The following is an 11,283-nucleotide window of genomic DNA, read 5'->3' as shown; positions in this document are numbered from 1 at the left end:
AGCTCATGGATAATGCCCATCCCTGATTGTTTGTGTATTTTATTATTGTGAGTTCAACATGCACAAGCTGATGAAAATGCAGAAATTTTGCCTGAAAAAGGCATATTTACCCACAAGTCTTTTAGGCAAACTAACCAAGTTTATTTGTATAGCACATTTCAACAACAAGGCGATTCAAAATGTTTCACATAAAACCAAGAGCAGTGATTAAAACATTAAAAACAGTGATTGGAATATTAAAAACTGTGATTAAAACATTAAGCAAGCTAAAAAAAAAAAATAGGATAAACGTTACAGTGCAGTTTAAGACATCCTCAAATCTGATTCAGTGAAAGGAAGCAAACAGAAAAGTCTTGAGTCTTGATTTAAAGGATCTGAGAGTTGCAGCAGACCTGCAGGTTTCTGGGACTTTGTTCCAGATATGTGGAGCATAAAAACTGAAGCTATCATGTAGTGTATATTGCATATTTTACAGGGTGTCATCTGTAAACTGAAGGTGTGGCGTCCAAGAACGGTGTTGCAACACTGGCTCAAAATTGCCCTTTTTAGATCTCAAGCTTAACTGAAGTTCAAATTACTCAACAACGCATCTGTTTTAATTGCAGCGAATTTCAAAGGCTTTTCATCTCAGAGGACCTAATTGGAGTTGTAGGTTTTGACTTTACAACACTCTTCTTTTATTCAGCTGGTTAGAGAGGAGGTCCATGAGAAAGGGAGGGAATTTGATACATTTCTGATCAGCAACGGCTCAGATTTCTTTGCCACACTGTGCAGATAAAAGTACGGGAAGAGTTTCTCTGTGAAAGACTCGCCTGTGAACGAGTAAATATGCCGCTTCTCGTTCACATCGTAGAACGAGACTCTGCCGGCCTCGTAGTCCAGATAAACGCCTACATATCTTGGCCTGGGACACAGGTGGAGGACCGTGTCGGATTTGTGATGGACTTTGTAATCAAATCCCTCTTTTCCGATGGCAAAGAATCCATTTTCTTTTACCACAGGGACATCTTCTATTCTTTCTACTGTTTCCTTGGCAATGCCGACATCCCAGTCGTTTCTCTGGCCCACTTGGACTTCCCAATAGTGCCGGCCAGAGGTGAAGCCCTTCGTCCCTAAAACCATGGGATACGTGAATCTGTTTGAGTCCTCTAAGAAAGGGGAGCGTGCGATTTTGTAGTACTTGAGACGAGTCCCAGATTCAGTCACCGCGAGGCGACTGCCAGCATTGGACGGGTCGAAGGTCACCGATTCTGGGGAAAAAAAAAAAATAGGTTGAGCTGAAGCTGTCATCTTTGGTCATAATCACTGAAAAGTACATTTAATATATTTATGATCTCACCTTTGTATCGTCTCATTCTGCTCAGTTCTGTAAGACGTGGAAAGACGACGGCACAGTTATGGCGAACTCATGACGTCTTCGCGAATAAGACAAATGCAGCAGATACTCACCGGTGTCTATCAGAGCTTTCAGCTCCGCCTGAAAACTGTGCACAAGATGACCCACGGCTCTCCTCACCGTCTGCACACACAGCTCTGAGTAAACCTTGATCCGGGACCAGTCCTTGGTGTCTGAGATGCTGCTCAAAGCCTGCAGAGACTTAAACGATGAAATGCCCACGTTTTTTTTTTTTTTAACTCGGTAGAAATGGGTGGTTTTTTTGGAAAAAATGCAACAGCGGCGGAAAACAAGATAAAGACGAAAGAAATTTGTGGCACCTCTTGTGAACATGTCGTAAACTTGCATCATCTAGCAGTGAATGTTTGTGGCTCATGTAGGTGTTATGACATGACATTATCCATTGGTTTGTGAACTGCTGTTTTGAAGCTACAAGTCTGGCATTTTGGCCGTCGCCATTTTGGTTTTCTTGGAGGCAGTCGTGAGCATATTTGGACAAGCTGAGGAGGAGCGAGGGGCGGATTTGACTGAAAAACCAAAGACACTACATATGCCAATCTATACTGGCAACCTGGGGAGCCAGCGGGGGATCTGACTCCATCTGATTGGAAACCCGGTGATACTACGTCACGCCCACCGATGGTCGTCACCCGACTGCGCCACAGGCCTGCGCCACAGGCCTGCCAATCAGACACGCCCCCAAAAACACGGCTTTTTGAAGCTTATTTTATAATTAATGACGGATTATTTTCAGATGGACGGCCAGAAAACAAATAAGAGAGCGACTCTAACTAACCACACTAAGACAACTCGTGGAGAAATTTGATTCACTGAGAATCTTTTGAGACTTGTTGAATGGGAGTCTATGGAGCTTTTTGGAACCAAACCTCTAGCGGCACCCGGTGGTATCGCAGCATAAGGCACTTCTGCATCGGCCTCATTTTTCAGAGCTGGAAGCTACTTCTACTTTTATATGCAGTCTATATTGGTGCCGGATTTGTTTTGGAGCCAGCCCCCCAGTGGCCCTCAGCGGTATAACACTTTTAAGCCACTTCCCAATCGGCTTCATTTTTCAGACCCACAAACTTCGGCCAGTTTTATATTGTCGACTAACCTGCAGAAGCTGAAGGTGATCTTCACTTTGTGCGAGTTCCTCCAGCTGCGAGTCTTTTCTCTGCAGCTCTGCGATTTCCTCACGCAGCTCTCCGATCATCGCTTCGTCTTTGTCTTGTGACTTTAGGAGCTTTTTGTTGATGTTGGATATCAGTTTAGTGTGCATCTCTTCTAGCTTATTCATCAGAGTACGGAAGAGCTCATCACTGAATTCAATCTCTCTGTTTACTTTCTCCTGTCATAGAAAATGATTATATTAGAAAAGATTTACATTCATGTTAAATTTTGCATGTATAGAAATACTCACTTTCCTCATTTCGGAGGAATCCGTGAATGTCTTTATCTTTTCCATTCTTTCTTCGATCATCAGTTTGATCTGTGCTTTTTTAGACTCAATCTTTTTCTACAATGCGGAATTACAAGACAGTAAATGTGATTAGTTCTTCATTTAAAGGTCACGGCTGTCTTTTAAATATAATTTTAGTGGAACAAAATGAACCAGAATTTCAAAAAGCGAGCGTCTTACTTTCTGCCGAGCCCGTTCCTTTTCGACAGGCACCGTGTCGTGGTCTTTGTGGTCCGTCTCGCAGCACAGCAGACAGACGCACGCCTGCTCGTCCCTGCAGAAAAACTCCAGCAGCCTCTCGTGCTTCTCACAAATCCTCTCCTCCAGATTCTCCAGCGGCTCGATCAGCTTGTGCCTCATCAGGGAAGGAACCCTGCGGTGAGACTCCAGGTGGGCCTCGCAGTACGACGTCAGACACACCAGGCACGACCTCGAGGCCTTCATCTTCGAGGCCACGCACACGTCGCACTTCACTCGCCACGGCGCTTCGGCCGTTTCAAGCGTCTCCACTTTTCTCCTCTTGATCTGGGCTGAAATCTCGGCGATGATCGTGTTCGTGGAGAACTCGAGCCTCGCGGAGAACCTTTTGTTACATGTCGGGCAGCAGCACAGCTCGCTGTGCTCCCAGTGCCGGCTGAGGCAGGAGTTGCAGAAGTTGTGACCACACGGTGTGGTGACCGGGTCGCTGAAGACGTTCAGACAAATCGGACACGTGAACTGATCCTCGGGCAATGAAGCAAGGCCACTGAACGCTGACATTATGGGAATCGCTGTGGGAGAAAATGTGATCGATAAGCTTCTTTTAGCCTTTTTACATCAGATGAAATCTAAATTTTTTTTTTGTCATATACTGAATTTAGAAACGAAAACTGGGAGAAAAGTTTGATAGGTATTTCAAAATTTCTATTTCAAGGCTGTCAACAATGCCAGTCCGGACCCGCCCAGTGAGTCATGTTCATGTGAATCCGCTTTCACATCCTTATTCTGCAATTATAGAATAAGGATGAGTAATGTTCTTACAGCTCTGTATTTTAAGAGCCAAAACAGGACAGAAAAGGCAAAATTACCCAGAAAAAAGACTCACCTGACGAAGGAGAGGTTGAAACTGACTCTCAAATGCAAGATCATACGCCGCAATTCAGTCACTGACAACAATCCACACTGAAATTGTTTTATAAAGGAACCCTGAGACATTGGGGCGGCTCCAGTCACTTCGGTGGGTGTGGTCAAGTTGTGTAATTTTACTGAAATGAAACTTAAAATAGTTTTTGATCACGCAGAAAGAGGTGGTGGCAATTTTGAGCATGTTTGAGAACATTTATTGTTGTAAACACTTCTCTAGCAGAACACAGCTTTCACAGGATCAGATACGCTAAATATCAACATGCATTTATGAAACCAGATGAGTGAAAACAAAACTTTTCTTTGGCTTCTTTTGACATCTGAGAGCTGAATGAGAAGATACCACTCTTGTGTCTGTGCAGTAAACACTAAGGTGACTCCAGTGGCCTGCTAGCGTAGCTTAGCATAGGGCTGGAAGCAGAGAGAAACGGCTATCTTTTAGGCAATGGCATATGCTTTTCACACTGGGAGCTGTTAGCCTCATCTTAAGAATGCTTTCACACTAGCACAGACCAAAGTGGGCTAACCCCGACTTTAGCTGGCACCGTTTCGACTTTTCATACAGCATATTCTTAGCTCAGAGCTATCGTTAGCCCTGGGCTAAAGATATACAGCTTTAAAAGCCCATCAGTCTACCAACACCTCCGAAGTTCCCCAAACAACGTTATATTCTTTTTCTTTGTAAGCCATACAAAAACCAAAGAAATATTCCTCAACCGAGCGGCAGCCAACAGCGACAAGGACACTAAGCCCCGCCCACCGATAACCTGAAACTTGATAGACACACCCCCAAAAAACATGCTGCTTTTTAATCGATGATGTGATTATTTTCAGATGGACCGCCAGAAAACTACCATCAGAAAGCTCGTGTCTTTAGCTAACAACATCATAATAAGAACATGTGTTGACTTTGTGTTTCATGAGAGAAGTTGAATGGGAGTCTATGGAGCTGGAGGCTTTGAGGAGCCGACCTCTAGCTGCACTCGTTGGTGTTGCAGTCAACACATGAATCGGTAAGCTTAAGAGTCTTGTAGATAGATTTTGTAAATTCGTGTCAGAGCCGTGCGCTTCAGTCTTTGCGTTGATAGCTAACTGGCCTCTAAGACAACATTTAGCACACTGATGTGAGAGCGGTATCTACATCATCAAACCTTTAGCAACAGAGCAAGTAAACGTATCTCCCAAAATGTCAAACTATTCCTTTAATTACTGAGCTTTAGAAGTCAAAAAGTCCCCGAGTCTTTAAGGTGTGACTACCAGACAATCCAGTCTGTTTTCACTTCCGTCAGCGCTCTTCTCTCCACTGATGTTTTTTTTTGTTTTTTTCTGGTCAAACTCGTCCTTAGCTTTGCTTGATGAGGCTTTTCTCGTTCGCAGCGCAGATCACCATGGTATCCGAGGCCTTGTCGCAACAGTACAGGTAGAAAAAGGGCATGATCTTCTCCGTGAACGTGTCTTCCAGCGTGTAAATGTGGGTCCGAGCTCTCACATCGTAGAACGACACCTGGCCCTCCTCGTAGTCCACGTAGACGCCCACTCTCCTGGGCTTCGGGTCGAGGGAGAGCGGTAGCGGCGGGGACGTGGACACCCGGTACCCGTGGCCTTTCTTCATGGCCAGAGCCCAGTAGCCTTGTGCGGTGCTCACAGAGATCCGGCCCTTCCTGTTGACGGAGGACTTGGCCACGCCCAAGTACCAGTCGTCCTTGTCGCCGACCTGGACCTCCCAGTAGTGTCGGCCCGAAGTGAAGCCCTCCCGGCCCAGCACGATGACCACCGTGTCAAACCGGTCGGCGTTGTCCGGGAGGTCCTGCCAGGCCCCCAGGTGTCTCACCTGATGTCTGTCCTGAGAGAGCTGCAGCCACGGGTTGGCTGTGTCGGGGTCCAGGATGACGTCCACTGCAGACACGTGAGACACAACGAAGGATTTTTATTTTGCTGCATCGTTTTAATATGAAAAAATATAATAATAATAATAATAATAATACACTTTATTTGTATAGCACCTTTCATACAAGAAATGCAGCTCAAAGTGCTTCAACAGCAGAATTACATGCAGTGTTTTACATAAAAACAGACATAAAGGAACATTTAAAAATATAGAAAAGAAATGAGATGCAGAAGAACATAAAATGCATAAAATCAAACACAAAGAGTTAAAATATAAAATAAGCAGTATGCATTTTAAAGGACGCGAATACAAATGTCTGAAAGTAAAAGAAAATGTACCTGAATATTTCAGAATTCTTTTGATCTCTGTAAAAAAGACAAATTACCCGTCAGTCCTGTTGAGTTTCATGTGGACGTGCTCTCAACAGAAACATATGGAAGACGGCGTATATCGGCACGTTAAAGGAAATCCTACCGCTGTCAGACAGCTTGTCGATCACGTCGCTCAACGCGGCCTCCACCTTGGACACGGATCTCCTGATCATGCCGACGCACGTGTCGGTGGGAACGCTGGTCTCAGACCAGTCTTTAACCGCTGGAGGAGTGATCAGGGCCGGGAAGCTCTGCACAGACGCACACAGCACGAGATTCAGAAACAAAATCTGATTTTTAATGCATAGTTCATAAGGCCGTGGTGATGTTTTGTTTATAAAAACTTTGAGTCCTAATTATCAGGATTTTTCCCCTTTTTCTTTTTTCTTTTTTCTTTTCTTCAAACAAACTAAACCATCACTTAGATTTAAAGGTAAATATCTACTTAGATTCTTTGGGAGTTTCTAATCTCCCAAGTTTATTTTAAATCCCATTTGTTTGGATTGCAGTACAGTGCAGAACAGAAAGAGGGCACTGTTGTTCCAGCACTGTACTACTACGTTCGTAAGCAGGTGGTGGAAGAAGTTCATTTTTTCCATAATTATCCTCCTCGATAATAACAATGCAAAACAGAACAAAACAACAGTCCCACCTCAGCAAGAGATCTAAAGAGAGAAGCACTCAAATGGCACTCGTTAGAATCACGGATGATTTCCAAATCCAGATCTATACCTTAAAAAAAACAAAAACCTTTCAGGGGTAAAAAGCTCAAACTGGCATTCGACTTGAAGCGATCCCCGACCGCCCTCGTGAGAAATCCTCTCCCACCTTTAGGAAATGAATGTGGTCGGTCCGAGCCACGTTCTCCAAGTCCGTGTTCCTCCTCTGCAGCTCCGTGATTTCCTGCTGCAGCTCGGCGACGAGTCCCTCGGCCCGCCGCTCCGTCTGCCGCTGCTTCTCCTCGATGACCAGAACCAGCTCGGCCTGAGTCCTCTGGATGGAGCGCACCAGCTCCGAGAACACCTGCATGCTTTCCTCGATCTCTCTCTGAGCGCTCGCCTGACAATACAGAAGCTCTGTGTTGAATAATCCTGTGTGTGTGTGTGTGTGTGTGTGTGTGTGTGTGTGTGTGTGTGTGTGTGTGTGTGTGTGTGTGTGTGTGTGTGTGTGTGTGCGGCAACAGTCTGCCTTTGATCCCATGCGGACTCACTTTGTTGAGCTCCAACGAGTGTTTGACCTCCTCCACCTTTTTCACTCGGTCCTGGATCATCTGCTGGACGTCTATTTCTGTCCTTTTCAGCTGCGCCTGCGAAGAATAATCTCACGTGAACGCGGCCGACGACGGGCGCACGCCCGGTACCGAGGAAAAGACACTCGGCGTGAACTCGGTTGGCGATCGTTTGCTCGTTGGGGAGAGTTTGTTTTTTTTCTTTTTTAAACGGTGAAGCTAAAAACTAACCGGGCCGTAGACCGACGCGCTTGCAGACACGGTGGCCTTCACTCTGGATTACGCAATAATCTCTGGTGTTCACAGACTCACCGTCGGTTCGGAGTGAGGTTGTGTGTTCATGTTTACGGCTGGAGGCACGCTTAGACGTGAGAACAGACTTCTATTACATGACACCCGACAGCGTCCGTGAAAGAACACATCATTTCAAAATCACCGTGGCGGACGTGAGTCGCACGATTCTTACGTAATCACCCGATTGCACCTATTTGAGCAGGATGTCATTATTTAGCATTACTGCTCCACTTCTTTCGATTCGTCTGTTTAACAGCAGCAAGATGAAAGTAACAGAAATGTCATATTTCTACGTTGAGGTTTGACTGGCACTCTTTTAATAACATCTCCTTGCGTCCCTTTTGTTGTTATATTGTTGTTGTGACGTTGTTCTATCTGCCCCGTGCAATATTTGTTCACCAAGGCTAAAAAGAAAACAGAAATGCAATTTTAATTCAAACATTTCTACGCGGGAAGTTTCTACCGTGACAGCTGTTCCGCCGTCCGACCTTCTGAACTGCGCGTTTGGCCGACGACCGACGCGTCTCACCTTCTTGTCCGTCCACTCTCTCTCCACAGGGACGGTGTAGTGCGCCCTGTGGTCCGTCTCGGTGCAGAGGACGCACACGCACGTCTGGTCCTTCTTGCAGAACAGCTCCAGGAGCCTCTGGTGCTTCGGACACATCCTGTCCTCCATGTTGGCGACGGGCTCGATCAGCTTGTGCTTGGTGAAGCGGGCGGCGTGGGACTTCAGGTGCTCCTCGCAGAAGGAGGTCAGACACACCAGGCAGGACTTGACCGCCTTCGGCCGGCCTTCGCCGAGGCAGACGTCGCACAGGACCTCCTCCCAGGACGGAGGCGGGGTTACGGAAGAAGGAAGCGACGGTAAGGCTCGCGACGGTAAGGCTCGCGCCGCGGCGGGGATTCGAGGCGAGGGCGGGGGAGATGTTTGGGGCGGCGGAGGCGGCGGACGCAGAGCCGAGACTTGGGGTGACAACGGAGGAGAGGTTTTAGGTGCTGGTGTCGGAGGGATTAACGCCGGTAGTTCCTCTTGTGGGGACCTTTTCTCGCCTTGTTTCTCCTCCCTCTTGCTCCTCTCCTTCTCCTTCTCCTTCTCCTTCTCCTCCTTCTCCTTCTCCTTCTCCTTCTCCTTATCCTTCTCCTGCTTCTGCTTCAGCTCCTCCAGAAGCTGCTGCCTCTGATCTTTCTCCAGAAGCCTCTCCTCATCCTCCTTTTTCCTCCTCTCCATTGTCTTTTCGTCTCCCTCTTCGCCGCTCCTCTTCCCGTCCGCGTTCTTCACCCTGATCTCCTTGAACTGCTCGGCGATTTCCCTCAAAACGTGGTTGACGCTGATGTCGGGCCTTTTGTAGAAGGACTTCTTGCACATGGGGCACTGGTACAAGGGGCTGGTCTTCCAGTATCCCAGGATGCAGCCCTGGCAGAAGTTGTGTCCGCAGGGGATGGAGACGGGGCTGGTGAAGACGTCCAGACAGATGGAGCAGTGCACCTGCTCTTCGGAAAGGTTGCCAGTGGTGGCCATTCCTACACGGCGGAGAGGCAGGGTCATTTTCAGCGCAACGGGGCATCAAACCTGCTGTGATATTGAGGTCGCGAAGATTAGATGGTAGCAATTTGTTAGGGTCATCTGCATGCAAATCTACAAAGCAAAGCATGATGGGACTCATTTATCAATACAGTTTTCTGGCAATTCACAATTTTGTGCAACTTTTAAAAAAAATGTTTTTATAAATGAGTCCAGGGAGTCTTGAGGGAAGTGTTGTTGGACCAAATATTTGTCCTTTTCTTGTTGTTTTTATTGAGCTTGACGGATACATGTACATTTTTGGGAGCTTAAAAAAAAATCTTATTAAGACATATCAACTTATATTTATACAAAAACATATAAAATAAGCAAAGTTTTTATTATGTATTTCGTGTTTATCTCCTAAAATATATAACATACATAAAAGGACTTTTACCGTTATACGTCTCTTTACCGCTCTCTGGTGGACAAATTATGTAACGGCGACACTGTTTTTCAATTTCTGCACTGCAATGTTTAAAAATATAAGACAAGACTTAAAAAAAAATCCCAGAGTGAGAGAATTTAGTCGTCAAAGCAGCTCATGGATACAGAAGAAAAAAAATAATACAAAGAAAAAAATCACCAAAAAAAACAAACTATAAAAATACAATAGAACCAAAAAAAAAAATGAAAATGTAAAACAATAATTTATGACGAATGTATAAATACACACACAAACAAGCCATATACATGAAATACACGGAATACACCTTTTACCTGTTCTGCGAAAAAATTACATGTTTAATAACATAATAATAACATTATATATATTTGTGTGAATATATAGGTTTCTGAACGAAAGAAAAAATATGATTATTGTTGCTCGTTGGTCAACAACTGTATTGTGTGTTGTACAAACTATATGTATATTGCAGATGGTAATTCACATTAGTGGTATGGTTTTGAGCCAACAAATACAATATTACCAATACACCTGCAATAATCTAAATTCAGAGGATAATATCTTGTAATAGTTTGAACAAAATAATTTGCACATTACATGAAGCGGAAGCTAAATATAATGCTTGTTTGTGTGCTGGTACTCTGGCAGTGTGTCTGTGGAGCTGCAACTACGTGAGTTTGCTCTTTGCTTGAGGCCTCGGTATTCATGACAGACCCGATTAACATCTTTCCAAAAATATTGGCCAAGCCCGTGAACTGTCTTGCAGCGCTTATTTTGACATTTAAACGCCCGATGCCCATAAAAGCAAATTCCAACTTGTGGCTACGGTTGAGGTCTTGAATTTGAATCTTTCCATAAACTGAGTGCAACGCATAAAAGTCCTTAGCTGAGGTCACAGCTCTTAATCAGCCAAAACAGTATTAAATAAAGAAATCCACCAACGACACTCCCCGAAGAGATATGCGTGTGCACACAGAAGCAGATGTGACAGGAGAGAAACTAAAACACAGGAGAGACTGGGGGAAAAAAAACAAAAAAAACAGAGCTGTGGAGGACACTCACCAGAGAGCAGCTGCCTCGAGATCCGGCTGAACGCATATGACATATGAGACAGGCTGTGACCACTAACGCACACACACACACACACACACACACACACACACACACACACACACCTCAGACCCAAAATATACCCCCCTCCCACCCTCCCCCTCTCCTTTTACCCCAGATACAGATTTACACTCCCCGTCCGTGGGCCCTCGGAGCTCCAGGACGAGTGTCTGAAACGCCTTCCTCCTGTTCGGGTCCAAATTCAGGAGCTCGTCAAACAAAACGACAGACATGCTGCAGAGGCCACGTTACGGTGCAGTCCAGTTGGGTTTCTGCTCAGAGCGTGGGGTAGTTAAGTTGGTGTTTATTTTTAATGGCTGTAATTATAGTTTTGTTAAAGGTGTGTTATTTGATACGCCAGACAAATCCTTTGAAGGCTTTCTTAGCCCGAGGCTAACAGCTCCTTAAGCCCAAGGCGGTGTGAAAGGCTCTGTTATGAGCTTCATCA

General features: G+C 45.4%; 2 protein-coding genes across 3 annotated transcripts; both read right to left on the bottom strand.

Moving 5' to 3' along the window:
• Positions 1–21: 21 nt before the first annotated feature.
• On the bottom strand, positions 22–3,988 carry LOC138203854 (E3 ubiquitin-protein ligase TRIM39-like). The gene is made up of 7 exons (XM_069158859.1): positions 3,940–3,988; positions 3,036–3,625; positions 2,817–2,912; positions 2,511–2,744; positions 1,450–1,597; positions 1,340–1,366; positions 22–1,250 (listed from the first exon to the last, which is right to left on the bottom strand). Exons 2-7 carry the CDS (start codon positions 3,612–3,614, stop codon positions 682–684), a joined length of 1,653 nt encoding a protein of 550 aa, XP_069014960.1. The 5' UTR covers positions 3,615–3,625; positions 3,940–3,988; the 3' UTR covers positions 22–681.
• Positions 3,989–5,156: 1,168 nt separating this feature from the next.
• LOC138203850 (E3 ubiquitin-protein ligase TRIM39) lies at positions 5,157–10,850 on the bottom strand. 2 transcript variants are annotated; one of them, XM_069158853.1, is made up of 7 exons: positions 10,788–10,850; positions 8,288–9,279; positions 7,447–7,542; positions 7,065–7,295; positions 6,340–6,487; positions 6,204–6,230; positions 5,157–5,873 (listed from the first exon to the last, which is right to left on the bottom strand). In XM_069158853.1, the coding sequence occupies exons 1-7, from the start codon at positions 10,828–10,830 to the stop codon at positions 5,320–5,322; spliced, it is 2,091 nt and encodes a 696-aa protein (XP_069014954.1). In that variant the 5' UTR covers positions 10,831–10,850; the 3' UTR covers positions 5,157–5,319. The 2 variants fall into 2 exon arrangements, with proteins under 2 accessions (XP_069014954.1, XP_069014955.1); XM_069158854.1 differs by having other exon boundaries at positions 8,288–9,331; positions 10,788–10,835.
• Between the last annotated feature and the right edge of the window lie 433 nt (positions 10,851–11,283).

This window comes from Embiotoca jacksoni, unplaced genomic scaffold (assembly GCF_022577435.1).
Source record: "Embiotoca jacksoni isolate LCO1_2020_lvr unplaced genomic scaffold, fEmbJac1.0.p SCAF_24, whole genome shotgun sequence".
In the NCBI taxonomy this organism is placed as follows: Eukaryota; Metazoa; Chordata; class Actinopteri; family Embiotocidae; genus Embiotoca; species Embiotoca jacksoni.
Note: the sequence above shows the minus strand (reverse complement) of the source record. Positions and strands in the feature narration are given on the sequence as shown.